The following is a 26,933-nucleotide window of genomic DNA, read 5'->3' on the forward strand; positions in this document are numbered from 1 at the left end:
AAATGCCTCTTATTTTGGTATTTCCTTTCTTGCATTATCACTACCCAGTATATAGCTGCGTATATATGCTTTTTTGGATGTACGAGAGATCTGTACATTCACTGTTTATCTTTTACCCTATTCTTCGCAACCTTGTGGGCCACTTTTATTGCTCATTAATTCTTCCTCCTAAGGGCTAACCAGGAAGGAAAAGAGGTGAACTTCAAGTCAGTCAGCTTTGCTTAGCTACAGAAGCAGTCAAATCTCAGTACAATAAACTTTAAAGACCTGTCTAAATTCTTTTGTATCATTTAAGATTTTGTTCCACCAAAATGATTGAACAGGCCTAACAATTAAAGCTGGAACATCCTGAAGATTGTTATTTTGGATAATAGTTATTACATATAACATCTGTAATAACTATTAACATATTATATTCAATGTATTATATGTCTGTATATATTATATGTCAGACAGTATCTGACCTGCCTTGGAAGATTTTGTAGTAAATTAAAGTGTAAAAGTGTGTCTAAAGAGCAAAGGAAAGGGAACACTAATTTGCTCACTACTTATTACACGAGACTCCGAACTGTGAAGTTAACACTGCTTATCTCTTTTATAGTTTACAATTTCCCAGAAAAATAGAATAGCATTTTATAGATGTGGAAACTGAGGCTCAGAGATATTCTGACCAGTCTGTTTGTAAGGAAAGCCCTGGCTAACAGCCTCCAACACACAGGCCCCTTACGAAGGATAGATTGCTGGCAGCTTTCACTAATCTATGCTGTCCACACTCAACATGGGTAATCGAAAGCTGACCCTGTATTCCTTTCAAAAATCTCCAAGGAATCTGGCTGCAGAGACTTCATGGATAACTCATTTCAACAGCCGAGAAACAAAATGCTTCCGTGGAAAAAAACAGCCTTTATTTCAGTGGGGTTTGAAAAAGCATCCACCACAACACTTAACAAGAACGCTCACAGAATGGACAAGTCTTCGGACTGGGTTGTACAGATTACCAAGGAAATGGTGACAGCATTAGGGCGCCTTGGCCTAAGATGTTGAAGAGACGATGTAATGAACAGCTGCGGATTTCTGAGGCACAATTGTATGACACAGGAAGCCCATTCGTTGGCCATCCTCACTGAGGGCAGCTGCTGGGCTCAGGTTTGCTTCTGCAAACCTCGTCTCTCGCCCTCGACCAGGCGGCTGTCGCCAGCTGCCGCAGCGCCCGCAGCGGCCCGCGCTTGTCCGCCCCCGCGTGCCTGCCAAGGCCAACGCGGCCCGGATGCGATGGTGCGCTCCCCCCACCCGCGCACGTGACGGGGGGGGCAGTTTTCCTACCCCTTCCCCCTTCTCGAAACCCCGCCTTCTCCTGAGAGGCTGCGGCTTTCTATTGCGCCACTAACTGAAATGACCGCCGTGCCAGCCAGTCAGAGTGCGACCCTTCATGTAAGACCCGCCCCCTGTCGGTCCTCAGGTTCCTTCCCGCTCACACAGGAGTCACTTCCGAAGAGAGAGAACCGCCATGAAGATAGAAGGGGGTGCCGCCCAACTCTGCTCCGACAGCCTCCCCGAGTCCCAGCAGCAAGACGGCAACCACGCACCCAACTTCTCCAGCCACAGCTCATGCCGCCGTCGCCAGCGGCGCCGACATGACAAGGCGCTGCATGCCCGCTAGGCCAGGTTTCCCCTCATCCCCAGCCCCGGGGTCGTCGCCCCCGCGCTGCCATCTGAGACCCGGTAGTACCGCCCCTGCTGCAGCGGGAAAGAGAACAAAGAGTCCTGGGGACAGGTACCGTGCAGAGGGCTGGAGAAGGGGCCGGGTCGCGGGGGCAAGGGTATGAGGGAGGACTGCGGACGCCCGCTCTTTCAGTTCCCGCCATCCTCCGCGAGCTCAGGCCTTGGCGTTCCGGAGCCTGGCAAACCCCTGCCCCGCCTCCGCGCGGGGGCTTTTGGGACTTCAAGTTTCCTTTTCTGTAGTTGGGACGCAGTTTTCGGTCTAGTGACCACAGCCTGGGTGGCTACGGAGAACCCGCCTTAGGTAGACCGTGATTTTTCTCCTTTACGATAGCTGGACCCGGGGCCCTACCTGCGTAGTGCAGATTTAGGTGGTTTTTTTGTACGTTGCAGTTCTACTGATCGTAGTAGCTTAACAGTATAAATCTCTAAATTGTGGGTGAAATTATGTACGATGTGACGAGGGACCCTTCCACGAATTACTTTATAGTCCAGTATGCACGATAATTCATACTTAACATGCAGATTTGGAATGTGATATGTTTTTTCCCCTCAGTTAACTTTCCGCCTCCAAGAGGCTAGGTTTTTTGTGAAGATTTTACGGGAGCTATGTAATGAGATGGGGAGTTTTGACATCCTCTGACAATAAAACATGTTTAAATTCTCTACACACTTGGTACTGTCTTTTATTTTAAGTTTTAAAAAGCTTGTAACTTAAATGTAACAGTAAGTTTATTTTCTAATGTTGTGGTACAGGTCCACAAGCCCTTATCTTAATTGTAAAAGCCAGAATGGTATGAAAATCAGAAGTTTTCAATAATTTTGGCACCACCTCTGACTTGGCAGCCAAACCTGACTAGAACTAATGGAAGGCTGTATATGGGCTTTATCGCATTAAGTGTGAGTATTTGTAAGCTTTACTGGAGAAATATTGGTGTGTTTGCTTCTGGGGTGCAGTGTCACACCCCACTGGGGGGCTTTATGTAATGCATCCAAGTTACGCCCTTTCTAAAATCCAGTAAATTCAAAAGCACAAAAGTTTCAGATAAGGGCTTGTGAGCTGTTATATTTTTTAAAAGCTAGTTCTAATGGACATTTCTGTGCATATGAAATTAGAGAACTGTTCCTACTTGAAAGTTACGTTCATAGTTATTTTACAGATTTCTTGTATGTTTTACGCAAAACCATTTTTCCCTCTGGTGTATTACTCGAAAAGGAGCCTGGGATCTAATATTTTAGGAAAGATATAAGGTTACTTTTAGTAATTAATATAAAGGCTTATTTAGTATTGTTTTGAATTTGCTGCTGCTTAATCCTTTCCCATCTCTTTCCTTAACCAGTACAGAGGGCATCATCCTTTCCTGATTTGCAGAACCTCTGGCATTTCTTCGTTTATTCTCCTGTGGAACTAATTTTTTATATTTTATGAAAACAAATACATAAATTCTTCCTTAATTCGTCACACATATTAATTTCATAACCAGTTAGCTTTTCTACCAACATTTCACATTGTGGACTCTCAGTAAACCATTAAAGAGGGGTGTTGCTCTTCTAACATGAACTGTGAAGCATACGAGGGACTTGGATTGTTCAAGTTTTCTCTGAGCATTCCAACCTCATAGTGAATAAATGTTTAGGGAAACTGGTAGTGTACTGCTTCTTTTTCAGTAAAATGAATACGTTTTAGCAGAATTTTGCCAGGAAGTTAATTTTTTGTTCTGCGTATGATGACAGTCTTCTTTACGCAGCTGACAAATAACTCTAAATACATCAATCCAAATACAAATTCTGGTAATATGGTTCACTTTGTGTTACGGTGCAGAAATCCTTAAAAATTAAAACAATTTGATTTTTGTAACTGTTCACTTTCTTCCTTTTCTCTTGTTTTGTGTTTTCCTTACGCGCAATGTGTTATTTTTGTAAATATCCTAAGAATTTTTAGGTAAAAATTAAGATTTTGAAACACTGGTTGTGAAGACTCGTTTTAATTTCTGCTGTTACTTAGTTTATCATCTTACCGTAGTATACAAAAAAGGTAGTGTAAGCTTGGCACTTGATCCTATCTGCCTTTTGGCCAGCATGCCCTTCAACTCAGCTGCCTCCCCAGCTGGGCCCAAACACTGATATTGCCATTCTGCCATCTAATCTTGTTATGAGTCTGTTCAGGTTTTCCTCCTCATTTTATAATCTCCGTTATTCATTCAGCAAACATCTATTGAGCATTATTTTGTACCAGTCACTGGAGATACCAAGCAGTAGGATCAGATCCCCTCATGTAGCAGTAAGCTTTTCCTAGGAAGCACACTGTCAATTCCCTGGATCCGTACTCCAATCTTACCATTTTAGTACAATAGATTATATAAACCTCAGTCGTGCTTTTATAAATTTGCTCCTATAGGAAATAGTAAATTATATTTTCAGTTTTTTGTAATCAGCTTAGCAAAGCATTATTGCCATTGTCAGAACTTGATTAAACCAGGTAATGAAATCCAATCTATATCCTATAAATCTAGTATTCTTCCCTTAATCTGAATTATTGAGGTTTTAATGTTTGCTTATGTGATACCATATTAGTTATGCTTTTATTTTCAGGAAGCAGTCAATTATAGATTTCTTCAAACCAGCTCCAAAACAAGGTATGTATACTATTAATGCATTTCTTGCAGGATCTTTTGAAGAGGGAGATGGATTCAATTTTTAAATTTCTCTAAGCTCTTACTTGATTAAGCATAATGTTCAAGTTGAAAATATGAAGATGCAGTGTTTTTTACAAAGATAAGTTCTAAACATCATGAAGAAACTTTTTGCTGTTATTCTTCCTTACATTTAAAATATTCCAGTCAATAATGTTCATATTGATACTATTTTGATTCTCTAATACAGTAACATTTTATAAATAGAGCCATGTGAGCTTACAAGATGTAGCAAAAGGGAGCTTTATGAAAGTAAGGTTATTAAATAAACCATGTCTTAATCCCCCCCATAAAATGTGTATCATCATCTAAATACTGACTTGGAAATTTTTGTGATAGCTTAGTATTTTAAATATTATTAATTTAAATAAATATACAAAATGTAATAGTTTGTGTGATTTTTAATAACATGCAATTTGTGTTTTAATTGACTAGACAGACATATGTTGGATTCTCCACAAAAATCAGACATCAAATATGGAGGAAGTGGATTGTCCATCACTGGGACAGAGCAGTTTGAAAGGAAACTACCCTCACCAAAAAAATCTAAACCCAAAAGGGTGCCATCAGAAAAGAGCACTATTTTAGAGGCTTTCATGAAAGGTGTAAAAGAGCACCATAAAGATCGTGGTATGCATGAGTCCCGTCGGCCTTGTGTGTCAATAGCCACCAAATATCCAAAGGCAGTTACAAAAGTCTATGTTCCCCCATATTGCTTGTCAAAGGAGATGAAGACACTGAAGAAAAAACATCGATCTCCAGAGAGAAGGAAGTCACTGTTCATTCATGAAAATAGCAGGGAGAAGAATGAGAGAGATCGAAACAAGACCAGTGCAGATTCCAAAAAGCAGGCCACAGTGACAGAAACTGACATCTTCAAGAACAGCTCTAGAAGTCTTAGCAGCAGGAGCAGCCTATCCAGGCACCACCCAGGAGAAAGTCCATTGGGGGCTAAATTCCAGTTGTCATTAGCTTCTTACTGCAGAGAAAGAGAACTAAAGAAGTTGAGAAGGGAGCAAATGGAGCAGAGAATCAACTCAGAAAATTCTTTCTCAGAAGCAAGCAATCTTTCCATAAAATCCTCTAGTACAGAAAGAAAATGTAAACCAAGGCATGAACAAAGTAAACAGAATGATGTCACACCTGGAAAGAGTAATCTTTCAAACCTGGTATGTGTAATAATTACTGAATTAGCTTGGCTACTGTTTTATTATTTTTAACATGCTAAATGTAAAAATACTTAATATTTTTAACTGTTAACATCGTATTGGTATCTTTTGTTAAGGAAATACTGATACACAGTTTGTTTAAAGCCTAATTTAACGGACAGTTTTTTCCAACTGTCCATAGGACTCAGTAGAGTAGTGTTTCTTGCCCTTAATTTTTTCAGACCATGAACAAAGGCCTTCCTTAATCAAGAAAGTAAGCATTCTTTTTTTAGGCAAGTGTAGTCATTTTTTAATTAGGCTGTGCTGAAGGAAGATACTGAAGGAATGGAAAATCTAAAACAGGAGGAAATATTTTAGAACAGCGGTTCTCAAAACATGGTCCCTAGACTAACTATATCAGCATCACCTGGGAACTTAGAAATGCAAATTCTCAGGCCCTGCCCCAGACTCACTGAACCAGAAATTGGAGGTAAGAGTCCAGCAATCTGAAATTAACAAGGCTTCCAGATGATTCTGATGTACTTTAAAGTTTTGAGAATCACTGGTTTAGATCATGTATAAGTCCTAAATAATTTTGAGATTGTGTCATAGACAACTTAGGTAATAGTTAGAAAGCCATCCAAATACATATTAACTTCATCATATTCTTCCTTGAGAATGGACCAAACCTAGATGAGCATAAAAGCTGACCCTCTCCCCTAGAAAGACAATAACCTCTGTTTCAAAGAACTTCTCTACAAGCAGCAAATAAAGGAAGATCAGGTATCAGGAAAGGGCTATGTTGATAAGATGCTGTGAGATTTTAAAACCAGGTAGACCAAAAAAGTAAACCAAACTATAACATCTTAGGAGGGAATGGAGAGTGTTGCCTTGTATATTGCTAGAAAATGTATTTGTAAACTCTAGGATTTGTTTGCAAGGAGTTTGGTGTCTTTACCAGTGAGATTTGCTAGCAATCCTAAGATTTCAGTGTTTGGTTGTACATGAGTACTCAAACTGAAGTTGTGAAGAGTCCATTATGTCCATTTTTCTTTAGAGATTTTATTTATTTATTAGAGAGCGCACAAGCGGGGAGGAGGACAGGCAGACTCCCCACTCAGCCGGGAGCCTGACACAGGGCTCCATCCCAGGACCCTGAGATCAGGACCTGAGCCAAAGTCAGATGCTTAACTGACTGAGCCACCCAAGCGCCCCTGAGTTATGTCCATTTAATTGGCAAATATTAGGCTTACTATTTATCAGAATAATGATACAGTGCTTTAATATTAATCTTGAGTTAATATAAAGCTCTAAGTTTGTATTATGAAAACTGGCTTTATTTTTATAACATTTTTACATTTTTATGGTACAAATGCCCTTCATTTTTATAAAATTTAAGAGTTTAAAATATTTTATTATAGAAGTTTGAATTTACCTCCAAATATAAGTGCTTGCTTTCTTTGGTTTAGAAATCTGTGTTTAAATGTTACAAAGAAAAGTTCATAATCTTTACTGGCCCCAATTCCTAATTAATTTTTTCTCATTTTGTTAATAGGAAAATGGACATTTCTCAAGGAAAAGATCCTCTTCTGATTCATGGGAACCTGCTTCAGGTAGAATCAATATTAATTTGTTAATTTTTAAATAAAATTGTACCACAGTGGCACTTTTTTAAAACAAATTTGTTTAAATGTGCAATTTCTTTCCTAGAGGGAAATTGAATGTCTCAGATTAGTTGAGAGTTTGGTTAAATTATATTTAAAAAGACTAGTCCTTGAATTAGTATGCATAAACTGTAGTTCGTCTTGACTTTTTTGCCTTTTTCAAAAGTTTCTAGCAACATGTTTCTCATTTTGGTATTCAGTGTTCTACTACTGAATCTTGGCTACAATAAGAAGCATAATCTTATATTATTGGAATTGTGGACTATCTGAGATCTTGGTATTATAGATGCTTTATATAAGATTGAAACTGTTATCATGATCCAAAACAGTGTTTCCTAATATTTCAAGTCCAAAGATAACCTTTTTAATATCAAATTTCAAGGACACCTACGTGATATTGATTTGTACTTTTAGTATCTATTGGTTGAGGAAATACATAATAACAAATAGCTACTGTTAATTCAGTAATTCTTACAGTATCTTTATCTTTTTTTAACTAGAAAATAGAATAGTGTAAAAGTCAAACATTGCAAAAATTTATAACACAGAAAATGAAAGGCTCTTAGAAATAACAACTGCTAATAGTCTGATGTGTCAGATTTTTTTCTGCCATGATTGCAAACTTTGAAAAATGGATTTTACAAATTTCCACACTCAGTAAGAGACAGTGGATGTTACGATAATAGCCAACATTTATTGAACAGTTACTGTGTGCCATGCCCTCTTCTGTGTGCTTTTAATTCATTTGATCTTCATATCCTTATGATTACTTTTAAAGATGGAAAAACAGAGGTACAGAGAGACAGATGTAACTCCCTGTTCTTCAGATTTCATGTAAAACTCTGTTTTTTATGTATTCTAGAGGTGCATTGCATTTTGAGCAGGCGATCTCAAGTGTTAAAATCAATGTTTAGCCAAGGCTGAAACCATAGTTTACCATCATAGAGGGAGCTTCTAGATATAAGAATAAATTTGAAGATTTTTGTGGTCTTTAAAATTTTTATTTAATTTTTACAATGTTGATTTTAGTGATCAAATCCCATTGAATGTTGACATGGAGTACAAGAACAATAATTTCTCAGCCACAAGATTGTTCCTGTACTCACTATTACACATGTGTAGTAATAAGTGATCAATTTGCAGTGAGGTGAATGGAAGAACAAAATATTTTTAGTATAAAATATTTTGCTCTGCCAGCATAAAGGGCTGCTGTTGGTGATGTTGCCACCAAGCTCTTCAGCTTTTTTTTCTCTAGTAATAAATAAGATAAAAATTCTCTTCAGTTCATAGGTTTGCAGATTTCATCAGTGGTGACTGTAATGTAGTTTCATTTATATAGTTCCACATACTGCAGCTTTTGAACAGTGCTTGAAGAAGATGCTTTCTGGGTGCCTGGATGGCTCACTCAGTTAAGTGTCTGCCTTCGGCTCAGGTCATGATCCTGGAGTCCCAGGATCGAGTCCACATTGGGCTCCCTGCTTAGCAGGGAGTCTGCTTCTCCCCCTGACCCTCCCCTCTCTCGTGCTTTCTCTCTCTCTCAAATAAATAAATAAAATCTTAAAAAGAGAAAGACACTTTCTGCATATTTTTGTAAGCAGATTTAAGAGGTTGCCTTCACTTATATTTTTATTTCTTAATATTTTTGCATGTCTGATAATCATTTTTAGTTATGGTATTGTACTTTTTAATAAATACACATTTATGCTGCATTTCAGTGTCAACAGAATATAAAGGACATAGGGGGCTTTTTCACTAGATAACCTGAAGAATGCTTATCTTTATCTGATAGTGAATAGATCTTAATAATCCAAATATATTGTCTTGTTCATATTACTGCTATTATACTTCTCAGTTGTGATCGTGATGTACATAATCACATACAAGTTAGAGGATTTCAGAAATGTTGATAAAGTCATTCAGCTCTTTAGTTTTCCAGAATCCTGTCCTTAGACTACATTCTGAGGTCCAATTAATCCATCCCTTGTTTATTCTATAATTTATTAGTAACCAATCCCCTGTTAATGACAGTTGGATTTTTACTTGTTTTCTATTTACAAATTCAGTCCCTGTCTTATCTATTTTATATATTAGCAGATACTGGAAATGTTCTTAAACAGTCTACAGTTCGTACAAGCGATGCAAAAAGAATCATGCAGTTAACCCACTGCTTCAGAGAGCTTGCAGAAGGGCAGCCTACCTACAGTACCAGTTCAACCGCCTCTAATTCTAGATGTCAAAAGCTCTTAATTAGCTGATTTTTCCTAAACTTTGTCCATAAAGTTTTTTTCTCCTCCTGTTCCGGAATTGAAGACCTGAACAAATCAGAAATTCCTGAACAAATCAGAAATTTCTCCTCATTTCTAGCTGTATATAAATAAACTTCTCTAGGAAATGGAACAGAACTCAAACTGGCAGCTCTGTAGCTGTCTTTTTTTGAAATTCCAAACTTAAAAGAATCAGTGTAAGTCCACCCCAAGTCTTTTTCTTAGTTACTTGATTTTTCATCTTTACTATAAAGTTCCCCTGTCCTTTTTTACAAGACATTTAACCCCAGCAAAGTGAGTGTGGATGAAATGATTTCTTCAGGTAGTAGGAACTATCTGTAGAAAAATGGAGATAGAAGCATTTGTTTATTGATTTTTCATGTTTATAAATGGAATTTTTCAGATTATATGCTGATCAAGCTATCCAAAAAGTTGCTGACCTCTTGAGTTATTTCGTTGTTGTTTTAATCAAATTGTTGAGGATTTGAAGACATCTGCCCTTATGCAGAGAGAAACTTGATTTGGGGAATACTGATTATATAAATAATAATCTTTAATGATTAACTGGTTTTAGTTAATGATACATCACATTTTTAAACAGAGTAAGAAAAAAAAATTTTTTTCAAGATTTTTTATTTTTTTTTATTTTTTTTATTTTTTTTTAAAGATTTTATTTATTTATTTGACAGAGATAGAGACAGCCAGCGAGAGAGGGAACACAAGCAGGGGGAGTGGGAGAGGAACAAGCAGGCTCATAGCAGAAGAGCCTGATGTGGGGCTCGATCCCACAATGCCGGGATCACGCCCTGAGCCGAAGGCAGACGCTTAACCGCTGTGCCACCCAGGCGCCCCCTTTTCAAGATTTTTTAAAATTTATTTTGGGGGTGCCTGGGTGGCACAGCGGTTAAGCATCTGCCTTCGGCTCAGGGCGTGATCCTGGCGTTATGGGATCAAGCCCCACGTCAGGCTCCTCTGCTATGAGCCTGCTTCTTCCTCTCCCGCTCCCCCTGCTTGTGTTCCCTCTCTCGCTGGCTGTCTATCTCTGTTGAATAAATAAAATAAAATCTAAAAAAAAAAAAAAATTTATTTTGACAGAGAGAGAGGCAATGAGAGAGGGAACACCAGCAGGGGGAGTGAGAGAGGGAGAAGCAGGCTTCCCGCTGAGCAGGGCTCCATCCCAGAATGCTGAGATCATGACCTGAGCTGAAGGCAGACACTTAACGACTGAGCCACCCAGGTGCCCCACAATAAGAAAATTTTTAAACCTGGTTAACTCAAATATACGTGCTTTATTAAAGTTCCCCTTGGGGCGCCTGGGTGGCACAGCGGTTAAGCGTCTGCCTTCGGCTCAGGGCGTGATCCCGGTGTTCTGGGATCGAGCCCCACATCAGGCTCCTCCGCTATGAGCCTGCTTCTTCCTCTCCCACTCCCCCTGCTTGTGTTCCCTCTCTCGCTGACTGTCTGTATCTCTGTCGAATAAATAAATAAAATCTTTTTTTAAAAAATTTAAAAAAAATAAAGTTCTCCTGGATGGAAAACCTAGGTAGCTTAAAACAATAGAAATTTATTTTCTCATGGTTCTAGAAGCTAGAAATCCAAAATTAAGGTTATCAACAGAGCCATGCTTTCTCTCAACAATTCTAGGAGAGAATCCTTCTTTGCCTCTTCTAGCTTCTGGTGTTTGCCTACAATTCTTGGCATTCCTTCACTTGGAGATGCATCACTACTGTCATATGGCATCTTTTCCCTGCCTGTGTGTGTGGTTTTATTTAAGATTTTATTTACTGAGAGAGAGAAAGCGGGCACACAAGCGGGAGAAGGGGCTGAGGGAGAGAGAGAAGCAGACTCCCCAGTGAGGAGGGAGCCCAATGCAGGGCTCAGTTCTAGGACCCTGAGATCATGACCTGGGCCGAAGGCAGGTGCTTAACCGAAAGCACCTCTTCCCTGTGTGTTTTCACATCATCTTCCCTCTTCAAGTCTGTCTCCATGTCCAAATTTCCCCTTTTGAAGAAAGCCAAAGAGAAAGGTACTTAGGTTCAATTAAAATGCCAGCCTGCTCTACCCAGAGAAGTACATTTTGTGAGAACCAATGGAAAGGAGGCAGAGTTGCTGTAGTACATTCCCTATGAATTCATGACATGATAGTGTAAAAAAGATAAAAGACCTCAAGACTGCATATTTCCCGTTTTTCTAAGCACACCAGTCATAACTGGATTAGGACCCACCTTAATGACTTTATTTTAAATTGACTACTCCAGTAAAGACCCTATTTCTAATTAAAGTCACATTCTGAGACTCTGGAGTTGTAGCTCCCAAAATGATAAGTTGAAGTTGAACCATAACTCATAACACAGCTCAAGACTAGAAGGATGCACAGGAAGGAATAAACAGTTAAACACTGGGGAGAAAGATTTGGGTGGATTTTTTTTAATTAAGAAATTAAAATTTGTCTGCCTTCAGCTAGTTGTTATTGTATATATATTTTAAGGTGTTATAAATTTAGATGTAGAGTATTACGTTTCTGAAATCAGGTAGTCCTTGGTCTAAGAGAGAATATATGAACTTTGAGGGAATTGCCTTTGCAGTCCTTGCCATGATAACAGATATGCAGCTTTTGTGTTTTGGGGAGCAACACCTTAAATTTTGTTTGGATAGTAAACTTTTAATAGCTTTAGAATGAAAATGAACACTGTCATTAGCTTTAAGTTAGGATACCAGTATTTTATTAGTTAATAAATAAATGGTACTATTAACTCTTTTTCCTTATCCCACATATATTGAATGATCTCAACCTAAACTTTTACAATTTAAACATTTTGTCAGAGTGTTCTAGGCACTCGCTGAATAAACTTTACTAAGATAGGAAAATATGCTTTTCACTAATCTGGCAAAAATTAAATTTTAGCAGGGTCTAAGCAGAATAAGTTCTCTGACAAAAGAAAAAGGAACTCTGTGGACTCAGATCTGAAAAGCACAAGAGAATCTATAATGCCAAAAGTAAAAGAGTCCTTCCTTGAGAAGCGTCCTGACGGACCACATCAGAGAGAGAAATTTATAAAACATATTGCACTGAAGACACCTGGGGATGTATTACGCTTGGAAGATATATCCAAGGAACCCAGTGAAGAAATTGATCGCTCCTCTGGAGGCTTGGCACCTTCAAATTCTGGCCACCATTCTTCCAGGAATAGTGACCAAATCCGTGTGGCAAGTACCAAAGAGACTAAGATGCAGAAACCCCACTTATCTTTACCTCAGGAAAAGTCTGCAGTTAAAAAAGCTAGCAACCTTCAGAAAAATAAAACTGCTAGCTCTGTGGCATCAAAGGAGACAAAACTTCTACCTTTACTCTCCCATGTTCCAAGTGCTGGTTCTTCCCGGGTACCATTAAATGCTAAAAATTGCACTCTTCCAGTTCCTAAAAAAGAAAAAGAGCGTTCCTCATCTAAAGAATGTTCTGGGCATTCTACAGAGTCCTCCAAACACAAGGAACACAAAGCAAAGACTGATAAAGCTGATTCTAATGTATCTTCAGGGAAAAATTCTGGGGGATCTTTGCGTTCAGAATATGGCACTCCTACAAAGTCTCCCCCAGCTGCTTTGGAAGTTGTGCCATGTATCCCAAGCCCTACAGCACCTTCAGATAAAGCCCCTTCAGATAAAGAGAGTTCAGGAAATTCCAATGCAGGTAGCAGTGCACTGAAAAGAAAACTAAGGGGTGATTTTGATAGTGATGAAGAAAGTTTAGGTTACAACCTAGACAGTGATGAGGAAGAGGAAACATTAAAATCACTGGAAGAAATAATGGCTTTGAACTTCAATCAGACTTCTGCAACTACAGGAAAGCCTCCTGCTCTTTCCAAGGGGCTTAGATCTCAGTCATCAGACTATACAGTAAGTAGTTTTGTGACATTTATCTTTATTGAAGAGGGGAAGATGGATTGATTAGTGAAAGAGGGATAAATTGATAGAACTTATTTGAAAACTTTGTATTTTTTATGATTCATAATTGTACTGAAACTGGTATAGTTCTTGTTTGGTTAATGGGTTTCCCATATCTTTAGTTTTATTACTGTAAATCAGTGGTCTCCAAACTTTTTTGATCACACACACTTCTATTAGTAAAAAATTTTTAAGCATGCACTCCAATATATATGTGTACTTATAGATTATATACATGTACCACTATACTACTGTGTACTTTCTAAAGCATATGCAAAAACAATTTAAAAGGAAGAAGAAAAAAGTATTTTCCTATAGAAGTTATATAGAAGTTACTATAGACTAAGTTCTACTGGAGTTTCTATAGAAGTTCCATATAAATAGAAGTTCTATTATTTTCTTCCTGCACCCCAATGGATCACCTTGCACACCCCCTGCTTTGGAGACCACTGCTGTAAATGAAGGTAGAGTGTAGAAATGTTGTTAATTGTGGTGTGCAATTTTATTTATAAAGTGCTTCATTCTATCTTGGGAATAAGCTGCATTAAATTCTAATATGTCTGTAAAATTTGGTGGGGAAGGTGTTAATGTTCCATGGTAACACCTAAAAATTAGTTTGAATCCATTAAAATAGAATTTAAAAATAAAGACAGGGTAGCCATGGAGCCCTTGGGTGTTTGCAGTCAGTTCTTAAGGCTGGCAGGGTTTTATAAGTAGTGCCTTTCCTAATAAATGGTAAAAATCAAATTGCCTGCAGTGCAAAATACTAGATTTAAAGCATGATGGTGAAAATTCTCTAAGAAAGGTATCCTCCTGGCCTAGGTTATTGACAGAAAATATTATTTAGTACTCTGAATAACTTAAAACAACCCAATTCTTCTAAGATATAAAGTATTCCTAAATTTTCTTCTTGTTTTAGGAACATGTTCATAGTGGAACGTATACAAATACTTTGGAACGTCTAGTGAAGGAGATGGAAGACACTCAAAGGTTGGTTAGCATCATGACTACCTTGCTGAATTTAACATACTGCTTGTTTGTGTAGCTGGCTTTTTTTTTTTTTTTTTTTTTTTTAAAGATTTTATTTATTTATTTGACAGAGAGAAAGACAGCCAGCGAGAGAGGGAACACAAGCAGGAGGAGTGGGAGAGGAAGAAGCAGGCTCATAGCAGAGGAGCCTGATGTGGGGCTCGATCCCACAACGCTGGGATCACGCCCTGAGCCGAAGGCAGACGCTTAACCGCTGCGCCACCCAGGCGCCCCTGTGTAGCTGGCTTTTAATTTTCCTTTAAAAATTATGAGAGGGGCGCCTGGGTGGCGCAGTCGTTAAGCATCTGCCTTCGGCTCAGGGCGTGATCCCAGCGTTCTGGGATCGAGCCCCACATCAGGCTTCTCCGCTGGAGCCTGCTTCTTCCTCTCCCACTCCCCCTGCTTGTGTTCCCTCTCTCACTGGCTGTCTCTGTCAAATAAATAAATAAAATCTTTAAAAAATAATAATAATAAATAAATAATAAAAATTATGAGAAATTAGCATACATTTTGTGCTAATACTACTATAACAGTTTTACTGGCAGCTCTGTTAGAAATAAAGTGTTCTTGTTCACAGGCTGGGTCAGAAGATCAGGTTTTTATGGTTTACTGCATTATTGTAGTAACACAAATTCTTTTCTGCTTACCACAACCGGAATCTAACTGGTAGCTGAAATTCTTGATCAAAAGTATGGGCAGAATTTTTTGTGTGTTTTTTTTATTGTGATAAAATATATAGAATTTACCATTCTAATCATTTTTAAATGTGCAGTTCAGTGGCATTAAGTACATTCACATTGTTGTGCAGCCGTCACCACCATCCATCTTCAGAACTTTTTTTCAGCTTCCCTAACTGAAATAATCATACTCATTAAATAACTTCCCATCCTCCCCTTCCCCCAGCCCTTGGCAGCTACTCTTCTACTTTCTGTCTCTATGAAATTAACTATTCTAGGTACCTCATATAAATGAAATCACGCAGTATTTGTCCATTTATACTGACTTATTTCATTTAGCATAGCATCTTTAAGGTTTGTCCATGTTGTAGCATGGGTCAGAATTTCCTTCATTTTTTTTTTTAAGATTTTATTTATTTATTCAACAGAGATAGAGACAGCCAGCGAGAGAGGGAACACAAGCAGGGGGAGTGGGAGAGGAAGAAGCAGGCTCATAGCGGAGGAGCCCGATGTGGGGCTCGATCCCAGAACCCTGGGATCACGCCCTGAGCCGAAGGCAGATGCCCAACCGCTGTGCCGCCCAGGCGCCCCAGAATTTCCTTCATTTTTAAGACTAAATAGTACTCTGTTGTATGTATATACCACATTTTATTTATCCATTCATCCTTTGATGGACACGTGGATTGCTTCTACTTTCGGCTATTGGAAATATTGCTGCTGTGAACAAGGGTGTACAAATATCTCTTCAAGTCCCCACTCAGTTCTTTTGTGTTGGGTATATACCGAGGAGTAGAACTGCTGGATCATACAGTGATTCTATACATAAATTTTCGCAGAACTGCTGTACTGTCTTCCATGGCTACACCATTTTACATTTCCACCAGCAGTGCACAAGGATTCCAGTTTTTCTACATCCTCACCCAACACTTGTTTTTTTCTGGTTTTTTGATAATAGCCATCCTAGCAAGTATGAAGTGTACCTCATTATGGTTTCGATTTTCACTTTCCTAATAACTAATGATTTTGAGCATCTTTTCATGTCCTTTTTGGCCATTTGTATAGTTTCTTTGGAGAAATGTCTATTCAGATCCTTTGCCCTTTTTTTTTTAAGATTTTATTGATTTATTTGAGAGAGAGAGCACAAAAGGGGGAAGGGGCAGAGGGAGAAGGAGAAGCATAGTCCCTGCTGAGCAGGGAGCACACTGCGGGGCTCAGTCCCAGGACTGCAGGATCATCATCTGAGCCGAAGGCAGACGCTTAATCAACTGAACCATCCAGGTGCTCCTTGCCCATTCTTTAATTGAGTTGTTTGGGGTTTTTTGTTTGCATAGATAGAATTTTTTTTAAACATTCTTATGTTCATATAGACCAAATTTTGAAACCAGCATAATCACACATGGTATTTCTACATCAAGTTACTCTTGAGGAAGAAGTTTAGAATTGTTTCTCTCTCATTCTGGCTCTGGCTCTGGCCCTTTCTCTCCCTCTCTCTCTCTCTCTCTCTCTCTCTCTCTCTCTCTCTCTCTCTCTCACACACACACACACACACACACACACACACACAGAGAAATCAAAAAGTTTGAGGATCATAATGGACCTAATAAAATCTGTGTCACTAGTTGTAAACTGCTTTTGCTAATGAGGGGGAAAATATCTTCCTTATTTAAGGAATATGCTCAAAACTAGCCCAGAGAACTTAACTAAAAGCTCAACTGACTTGAAGTTGGTATGTATGTGTCTCAAACTTGATATATGAGTTAGCTAACCATAGGAAATACAATTAGTCAGACATGTTCCCCTTTCTAAATTTAGAGAAATTGTCTCTATTGTAAAATTTTTTAAACATTTTATGAATTCATGTGATTTGTAATGTCAGATCTGAAGTTGTTTATTTAAAATGAACACTGCACGGACCAGAGGCAGACATGCTAGTTTGATCTGATAATTGACTTTTCTGTATTGATAGAGCAAATACGTTTACTGGTCCCTTACTGCTGTATTATACTCATCTACTGTGGGGCCGGAGGTAGGAATAAGGACCTGGGTTAAAATAACTTAAGGACTCCAGAGCTAGACTCTCTTGCTCTGAATCCCAGCTCCTTGCATTGTGAGCTTGAGCAAGTTAGCATTCCTAATGTCTGTTTCCTCATGTAAAATGGGTAATAGTAAACTACCACATGGGATTCTTTTGAGGGTTGAAAGATTTAATACATAAAAAGTTCTCAGTACAGTGCCTGTCCCATAGTAAAGGTTCAGTGTTAGGTATTGTGATGATAATGATGACGACAATGATAATGACTACTGCTGCTAGAAAGCCTAATTGGTTGTTGGTCTACTGGAGTCAAATGAGCATTAAAGATTCAGGGGATAATCAGATTATTCTTTGCCATTTTTCCTTCCCCTTTCTCTAAATGAGTTGGATATCATTCTTGAAGTCCTAGCTATAAAGAAATATCCAAGTCTTCTGACGCGAAGGAACCCTATTCTAATATCATACCAGTAGCTGGGTAAAAGTCTGTTATACATCATGATGTTTGGGAAGACATAATTTGACCTGTAGCGTGCAACAAAGTTTGTCATATAACAAGGTACTTATTAATAAGAGGTTGGGTTTTTTGGGGGGTGTGTTTTGTTTTTTGGTGCTGCTTTTAGACATAAATTAAAGATTATTTTTAGAGTAAACCATTTTTTTTTTTTAAAGATTTTATTTATTTATTCGACAGAGATAGAGACAGCCAGCGAGAGAGGGAACACAAGCAGGGGGAGTGGGAGAGGAAGAAGCAGGCTCATAGCAGAGGAGCCTGATGTGGGGCTCGATCCCGGAACGCCGGGATCACGCCCTGAGCCGAAGGCAGACGCTTAACCGCTGTGCCACCCAGGCGCCCCAGAGTAAACCATTTTCTTACAATTTTCTTTCAATTCTCAGACTAGATGAATTGCAGAAGCAACTGCAGGAAGACATAAGGCAGGGCCGAGGTATTAAATCCCCCATCAGAATTGGAGATCAAGACAGTACAGATGATGAGGATGGCCTCTTAGAAGAGCACAGGTAGAGCATTTTTCGTAATGTATACCCTATTAAGTTTATATTTTTTAATTTTGTTCTTGTGAAATAAATGAACCATTGATGGTTATGTACTTAATGAGTAATCTATGATGGTTTTCTAATCCTTCTGTGATGGTTTTCTAATCCATCTGTGATGGATTTGAAGGACAAATGTTATGGCCAAGTTACATATTTTTTCTCCTAGTTATTGTTTCTTTTCACGTAGACCCATTTATTGGCTTTGAACTAACTACTAGCAAAAACTGGGAGGAACAAAACACATGTTCTCATGCAGTCTTCTTATCTGGGGTTAACATTGGTCCTAAGAAGAGTTTTCTTTGCACCCAACCTTTAAACACAAAGCCATATGAAATATAACTATTTGGTATTCAATAACTGTTTTTATTCCAGGGAATTTCTAAAGAAATTTTCAGTTACAATTGATGCTATTCCTGATCATCACCCAGGTGAAGAAATATTCAATTTCCTCAATTCCGGAAAAATTTTCAATCAGTATACCTTGGATTTAAGAGACTCTGGTTTTATAGGACAGAGTGCTGTAGAAAAGCTTATTCTTAAGTAAGTAGAAAAATAGAAAAACATTTTACTTTTTCTTATATAAAAATTACCCTGAAAGATTTCTAACTGATGTAATCTTCTAAAAGGTTAATTTCTATTATGACGTATCCAGTTTCCTAATCCTTCTTGTTACTATTGTTTTTGTGTTTATTATTTAACTATAGGAAGCAGTGTAAGATAGTTGCTTGGCGTATTACATGCCTTTATTAGTTAGGATTAAGATCAGAATATAATAACAGCGACTGTCAAAATAATAGGGGCTTAAAACAAGAAGTATAGTTCTTTCTTCTGTGAAAGAAGTTCAGAGGTAGGAAGTCCAGGGCTGGTGTTTCCCATATAATCTTTTTCTCCACCATCCTAAGTACGTGGTTGCTTCAGGTGCTACTGGTTTTCCAGCCCTTTAATTTCAAATTCCCAGAAATCCCACACATTTCTACTTATGGTTAGTTGGGTAGAACTTGGTCAACATGACCACATCTAGTCACAAGGAAGGCTGAGAAATGGTTTTTATTTCAGGCAGAGCTAGTGTACCCAGCTAAATAAAAGTTAGCGTTCAGTTGCCAAGAGGAAAGGCAAGAATAGATGTTGGGATGGGCAACTAGCAGTCTATACTACAGTGCCCAGATTGATCTAATTTCTCTCAGTACGTGATATCTCAGATCCAGAGAGATCACATTAATTCTGGTGCTGAGTTTTATGGAAGTACAAACCCAAGATGGCAAAAGTAGACAGTGCCCTGAGACTTAATAGGAGCCTTTTCAACACTGCCAGCTAATGTAAGTTTATCCATCAGATAAATCTGGAGACAGACCAACAGACTGGATCAGCTTTAGGCCATCACTTGAATTTCCTTTATGAGTAACCCATCCATAGTAGAGTCGAGTCCACCTCCGGCGGTATGCTTGCTCATATTTCCCTGATTATGTCAGATGTGGTGGTAGAAGTTTCTTATCATCGATTTCATTTTATTTTTTCAGATCAGGAAAAACAGATCAGATTTTTTTGACAACACAAGGCTTTCTTACCTCTGCTTATCACTATGTCCAGTGTCCTGTACCTGTGTTAAAGTGGCTGTTTCGGGTAAGAGAAATGTTCGGGGAGTATAGTTGTCTTCTGCATTTCCAGTCAAAAACAAACTTAAAACATCATATTTGCATATTACTAGAGAAAAAAAATAGCACATCAAACCCATGATTTCAGCAGATGAAAATGAGGCAAAAGAGTCCACGTGAAGAGATTATGAAGGAAATGCTAATGCAGATCGTGTGCGGGATAGTAATGTTAATTGTGTCTAAGACATTTCATCCCACTGGTAAATCACTACCATGGTTAGTTGTAGAAGCTTTCTTCTCATTCTTACGTTACCTATTTTTGGGGAGGGGATGGGGGCTTTGTGGAGTTTTTAAAGTATTTTTTTCTCCCATTTTTATGGAGATTCTTGAATATATATTTTTAGGATTTGACTGGTACACTAATATTTTCCCGTGTGTGTGTTGTGTGTGTGTACACAACCAGATGTTTCTTTTCCCCAATAATGTTTAATTCTTAAATCCACTTAATTATCTAAATTTTTGTATTATCTGCACAGTAACTTTATAAATATCAGTGGTATCGAAAAATAGGACTATTGTATGAAGTGAGAAGTGGGAAAAGCAGAATGAGTGTCTTTTTTTTTAAAGACAAATTTTTTTTTTTTAAGATTTTATTTATTTATTTGACAGAGAGAGAGACAGCCAGTGAGAGAGGGAACACAGGCAGGGGGAGTGGGAGAGGAAGAAGCAGGCTTCCAGCGGACGAGCCTGATGTGGGGCTCAATCCCAGAACGCCGGGATCACGCCCTGAGCCGAAGGCAGACGCTTAACGACTAAGCCACCCAGGCGCCCTAGAATGAGTGTCTTTAAGTGGGCTTTAAGATAGCATTTCAAACAATCTCATATTTGGCAAGAACTAGATATTCTAATATAGCCTTTTATTCATTTTTTTCATATTGCTGGCATTTTTTGAGTGCCAGCTGTGCCAGGTATTGGAGAGAACAGCAATGAAAAAATCCACATTTCTGATCTCATGAAAGTCACATTCTAGTACTGTAGAGGAGATAGACAGTAAATGGGTATGTGTGTGAGAGCATATTTGGAGATATATTATGTCAGATGGTAAGTGCTAGGAAGAAATAGCAGGTCAGGGTAGATACAGAGAAGCATCAGGGTTGGGGAAAAAAGCTTACGTTTTTGGAAAGAAAAAAAATATGTATGTATGTATATACATATAGATATATATGATAATGATGATGGTTTACTGGTAAGGTGAGGTCTGAGTAAAGATCTGAGAAGAAAGTAACGGAGTGAGCCTTGCCACTATGTGGTAAAAGAGCATTCCAGGCAGAGAAAATAGCAGGCAGTGCAGACTGTGGGGCAGGAGCGTTTATTTCCAGTGGTTAGGAGCTCACTACTTTGACCCCAGTAAATTTTTTTTAAAGCAGTCCTAATCAAATCAAAACTTGCCTCCCTGTGGTTTTTATATAGTAGTACTAATTATCTTTTCTAGAGCCTCCCAGAATATGCTTCATCTAACAGTACTTCACTTATTTTAAAACAGCTGTCATGAGCCTCGTCTCCCCCAACACTAAACTTTCTCCAGTCACTAAATATTTAGTCCCTTTACTTATCATCTTTCTGAATGACCTTTAGCTTTTATTTTTTTATTTTTATTTTTTTTAAAGATTTTATTTATTTATTCGACAGAGAGGGAGACAGCCAGCGAGAGAGGGAACACAAGCAGGGGGAGTGGGAGAGGAAGAAGCAGGCTCATAGCGGAGGAGCCTGATGTGGGGCTCGATCCCATAATGCCGGGATCACGCCCTGAGCTGAAGGCAGACACTTAACCTCTGTGCCACCCAGGCGCCCCGACCTTTAGCTTTTAAAGTGTTTCCCCATAAATGGACATATGCTCCAGATCAGGTTTTTCTAAACAGCAGTTTTCAGTGAGACTCTTTCCCTTCTACCCACTGACATATTTCTATTACTACAATTCAAAACTTCATCTGTTGTCCTGCCAGGGCTTTGTTATTCTCTATGCAATATATCTTTTCTTAAACTTGTAAATAAGACTTTGCATTTATCTGTGTTAATTTTTATCTTGGATGGGGGTCCTCATTATAGCCTTTAAAACCCTGATTTTAACATTTAAGCATACCTTTGTATAAGCAGTTTTTATACTCTACATATTTATTGTTTGAAAAACTAAACTAATAATCATTCATTAATCACTTTTTCTGTGTAAAACACTTTGTCTCATCTCTCCTTTTCAATTCCAAGTCATTTTTCATGATGGAGAGATATACCAACTTACAACTATTTTTCTTTTTTAGAAAGTATGTCAGAATTTATTTTAATGCTGTGGTTCTAATGTGGTTTTTTTTTTAACCCTTCTTACCTAAAGAATATAAAAACACCAATTCAGAAGGAAATATACACCCCAGTGTTTTTTGCAACATAATTTACAATAACCAAATTATGGAAGCAACCCAAGTGTCCGTTGATAGATGAGTGGATAAAAGAGATGTACACACAACATCCGCACATATACATGGAATATTATTCAGCCATAAAAAAGGAATGAAATCTATGGTTGTAACATTTTTATAAATTTAATTGTTAAAATGCAGTTCAAACGTTTGCATTTTCCTGATTTTATGAGTATAAAACTAGAAAGACACTTTACTACTTCTTAAAAACTTTTTCAAAGGCAATTCACGTTTGATTGTGAAAAGTTCAAGTAAAGTGGAAAGATTTTTTTTTAAAAAGGCTTAATGGCATCCCAGTTTCCAGGGGCTATTAAATTTTAGTGTTTTCTAGATTGTTCTCTGCATGTACATAGGTTGCTGTATGACAGTATAAACAATATGTGCTGTTTTATGACTTGTTTATTTCAGATAACAAATTATTGAGTATTTTCACATCAGTATAGATATGTTATCCTTTTTTAATGGCTTTATAATATTCTTTTGTAGCGTTATACTATGATTTATTTAACCCAGTCTCAATTGGTAGACATCAGATTGTTATATACACCTCTTTACACATTTATTTAATTATCTCCAAGCACTGGGTTGCCCACCTTAGAATTCACTACTGCCGGAAAAAGATTGTTCCGGTTTCTAACGTGCATTTGAATGTTGTGACCCCCTAGTGGCAAAACATAACACAAACATTATAACAGACTTTTTTTGGACACCGGTTGATTTTGAAAATGGCACAAACATACAAATGATGCTAATACAAGCATACAATGACACAAATAGGCCTGATTGAAACCAGAGTTTGGGTTATTCTTCCTTATATTTTAGATTTAAATTTACTATAATCATAATCTATAGCTCCATAGCAAAAGGGAAAGAGAAATGTTTTCCCCTGCAAAACCACTTTAAAATTACTTTCAATACGTCATATGATTTTTTTTTCCCAAAGATTTATTTATTAGAGAGAAAGAACGTGCATGCAAGTGCAAACGGGGAGACGGAGAATCTCCAGCAAACTCCCTGCAGAGCAGGGAGCCTGACACAGGGCTTGATCTCACAGCCTTGAGATCATGACCTGAGCCAAAATCAAGAGTCGGATGCTTAACTGACTGAGCTACCACCCAGGTGCCCCTGTCATATGATTCTTTAAAATGTTTTATATTTTTTATTTTATTTTTTTTAATGTTTTTTTAAACCTGGTTGATTTTGTTCCCAAAAAATGGTTTTGTAAAATTATATTAATTATATGCCTCTGCATATGAATTTCTGTATGTAAAAAGGCTAACTAGATCAAAATATAAGGATAATAACTTTGCGTAAATACTACCAAATTACTTTTTAAATTTTACCAAATTATACTGGACATGCTACCTCTTTCCTAGTACTCTTATGAATGCTGGTGTTATCAATGTTCTTGATCATTAACAATCTCAAAGTCAAGCTTCTCTCTTTTTTTTAAGATTTTATTTATTTGAGAGAGAGCACTAGAGAAAGAGAGGGACAGCAAGCATGAGTGGGGGCGCCCAGAGTCAGGCTTCTCTTCACAAGCTAAAGACAGCTTGTCACTTCTCTTTGCATTTCTTTCATTACTAGTGATAATGAACATCTTTTAAAAAGTGGATTGATAGGGACGCCTGGGTGGCTCAGTCGGTTGGGTGTCTGCCTTTGGTTCGGGTCATGATCCCAGGGTCCTGGGATCGAGTTCTGCATCAGGCTCCCTGCTCAGCTGGGAGCCTGCTTCTCTCTCTGCCTGCTTGTGCTTGCTCTCTCTCTCCCTGACAAATAAATAAATAAAATCTTTTTAAAAATAATAAATAATAAATAAAAAGTATATTGATATATTATTTTGCACATTTGTATCTTTTCAAATATTTTTATTCGTTTGTGGTTTGATTTTTGCCTATGATCAACTAGCAGCCTTTTCCGTTAGGGTTTTTGAATTTCATCACACAAATGGACTAGAAAGGCATTTTTTGATAGTTTTCAAATGTTGTATTTATCTAATATAAACAAAAGTTATAAAAACAGTCAGAATGGAAAGGGCCCTGATTTTAGAATCAGACCTGAATTTTAAGTTCCAACTCCTCATGTATTACATTGGGTAGACTATTTTAATCTCTCTGAGCCTGTCTGCTCATGTGTAACACATGATCACGTCATAAGGTTGTTGTAAGTATTAAAATGAAATGCATATAAAATACATATTAAAGAAAATACACATAAAACACCTTTATATATGCCTGGCAAGTAGTAAATGCTTATTTTCTTTCTTCTTTTTTAATACTCTACTTTGGCAGATGATGTCGGTTCATACAGACTGTATTGTGTCCGTGCAGATTTTAAGTACATTGATGGAAATAACGATTAGAAATGGTGAGTTTATAAATTTACTCTGATTAGCAGTGTGAATTATTGGTTGCTATGTGTACAGTCTCTTTCATATTGCTAAACATTTAAGATATTCATACATATAGAATAAAAAATTATTTTTTGTGATCTAGAATCTTTAATAATGGCCTGAAACTCCAATAAAAAATTAGTGTCTGCATTTTTGTAGTTGCGTTGAGAAAAAAGATATAAGATCTTACAAGTGACAGCCCTAACCTGATACTTACCAACTCATGGGTTACTGTCCTGGGTAAATGGAAATAGTTGCAAGTTTGTTATTTATTTAGCCAGTTAACTTTAACTGGCTTATTGACGAGCAAGTATTGTACTGATTGTGCACTGAGGAGATTGAAAATATCTACCACAAAAAGGTAACAATTGTTTTCTCACCTTTGAGATCCCTTATAAAATGAAACAAGCATCGTGATTTACATCTCTCACTTGTTTTGAGGATTGGGACTATATGGGCACTGAAGATGGTAAAATCTTCCTGTGTTAGGAGAACTTGGTATTTTCACATTGTTATGTTCAGTCTTTTCAAAGTATGTTACTTCCTGAGTTACACCCTTTTATTCATCATCACTCTCAGATACTTTCATAAATGTCATTTCCTTCACATTTACTTGAAAACCTGTAATTCGCATATGATCATTCTAAGTAACTATATTGTTAACATATCATTACCAGATGTCATTTCTATAAAATCATCGTAGTAATCCATGTTTCACATGCAGACTGTCACCTTGCAACTGTGTGTTTGTGAACCTGGGATTTGAGGTAAATTTTCTTCTGTTAACTAGATACCTTCAGTGATTCACCAGTTTGGCCCTGGATCCCATCGTTATCTGATATAGCAGCCGTGTTTTTCAATATGGGAATTGATTTCAGATTTTTGTTTCCTCTGGAGAATCTTCAGCCAGACTTTAATGAAGACAATCTAGTGTAAGTTTTATTTTCATTATTAACTCCCAAAAACATTCTTTTAAATAATTTGTATTGTGATAACAGTTAATATTCTTTTCAGTACCAATTCTTGGTTTTGTTAAACCTCTCAAAGTTGAAATGCGTTCTTAACATCTGTCTTAATCTGAAAGTCATCATCGAGCTTAACAAGGAGGAAATAGAAACATTTAAAATTTTTAAAATAAAACTGACATTATTTGACATTATTATTTGACATTATTTGATATTATTCATTATTTGACATCATTCTGTTATTTGACATTATTTGCTTATTTGACATTATTTGTTGGCGATACTGGCCAAAGCAATTAGATAATTATTTGACATTATTTCTTGGCATTAATTTGACATTATTCTGTTGGCAATACTGGCCAAAGGAATTAGATAAGAGAAAAAAATAAGAGATATAAAAACTGGAAATGAGTTGGTGAAAATTTCATTATTTGCAGAAGTGTGTTAATATATACAAAGAAGCCTAAGAGTCAGCTGAAAAGCTGTAACAAAAAAAAACAAGAGAAATTGGTATGGGGCACCTGGCTGTGAGTTCAAGCCCCACATTAGGCATAGAGCCTACTTAAAAAAGAAAGGGGGGCATCTGGGTGGCTAACTCTTGGTTTCAGCTCAGGCAATGATCTCAGGGTGCTGAGATCAAGCTCCACATCAGGCTCTGTACTCAGCGGGGAGTCTGCTTAAGATTCTCTCTGTCTCTCTCTCTCTGTCCCTCCTCCCATTCACCTGTTCGCTCTCTCTCTCTCTCTAAAATAAATAAAATAATTCTTTAAAAAAGAGAGAAGTTGGTATGGATGCCAGAGTACAAAGTTTAAAAAGAGAAATTAGTAACCTTCAGGTATATGAACTGTAGCTAATTTAAAAGATAAACTGGGCGGGGGAGGGGTGCCTGGCTGGCTCAGTTGGTAGAGCAGGTGATTCTTGATCTCAGGGTCATGAATTCGAACCCTACCTTATGGGTAGAGATTACATTAAAAAATTTAAAAAATAAAATCTTAAAAAAAAAAGATAAACTGGAAGAAAAGACTTCATTTACAACAGCAAGAAAAATGTATGAAATACCTGGGAATAAACCTAAATAGAAGGGAGAGAAAGTGTGTGTGTGTGTCTGTGTGTGTGTGTAAACATTACTAAGAGACAAAATAGAAGACCTAAATAAATGGAAGAGCATACCATACTTTCAGATAGGAAGATTCAACATTATAATATAAATACATTAGAGCTCCTAAAGTTAAACCATAAACTTAATGATATTTGAGTAAGAAATGCCAGTGGGATATTTTGTGGGGAAGGGG

The 26,933-nt window shown here is 37.6% G+C and overlaps 1 protein-coding gene across 5 annotated transcripts in view; it reads left to right on the forward strand.

Moving 5' to 3' along the window:
* Positions 1 to 1,478: 1,478 nt before the first annotated feature.
* Positions 1,479 to 26,933, forward strand: part of SLF2 (SMC5-SMC6 complex localization factor 2) — a 43,716-nt gene continuing 18,261 nt past the window's right edge. Inside the window, exons 1-12 of one of the 5 annotated variants that reach the window (XM_034663144.1) lie at positions 1,638 to 1,774; positions 2,476 to 2,619; positions 4,312 to 4,355; positions 4,848 to 5,581; positions 7,116 to 7,173; positions 12,394 to 13,382; positions 14,350 to 14,420; positions 18,063 to 18,185; positions 18,594 to 18,761; positions 19,739 to 19,841; positions 24,576 to 24,651; positions 25,467 to 25,608. In XM_034663144.1, coding sequence (XP_034519035.1) covers positions 4,856 to 5,581; positions 7,116 to 7,173; positions 12,394 to 13,382; positions 14,350 to 14,420; positions 18,063 to 18,185; positions 18,594 to 18,761; positions 19,739 to 19,841; positions 24,576 to 24,651; positions 25,467 to 25,608 — 2,456 coding nt within the window. In that variant the 5' untranslated portion in view covers positions 1,638 to 1,774; positions 2,476 to 2,619; positions 4,312 to 4,355; positions 4,848 to 4,855. Of the gene's footprint in view, positions 1,775 to 2,475; positions 2,620 to 4,311; positions 4,356 to 4,847; positions 5,582 to 7,115; positions 7,174 to 12,393; positions 13,383 to 14,349; positions 14,421 to 18,062; positions 18,186 to 18,593; positions 18,762 to 19,738; positions 19,842 to 24,575; positions 24,652 to 25,466; positions 25,609 to 26,933 lie in introns of those variants that run through there. The other 4 variants (XM_002913863.4, XM_034663141.1, XM_034663143.1 and 1 more) reach the window with 4 other exon arrangements.

The sequence above is a fragment of the Ailuropoda melanoleuca genome, chromosome 6 (genome assembly GCF_002007445.2).
Source record: "Ailuropoda melanoleuca isolate Jingjing chromosome 6, ASM200744v2, whole genome shotgun sequence".
Lineage (NCBI taxonomy): Eukaryota > Metazoa > Chordata > Mammalia > Carnivora > Ursidae > Ailuropoda > Ailuropoda melanoleuca.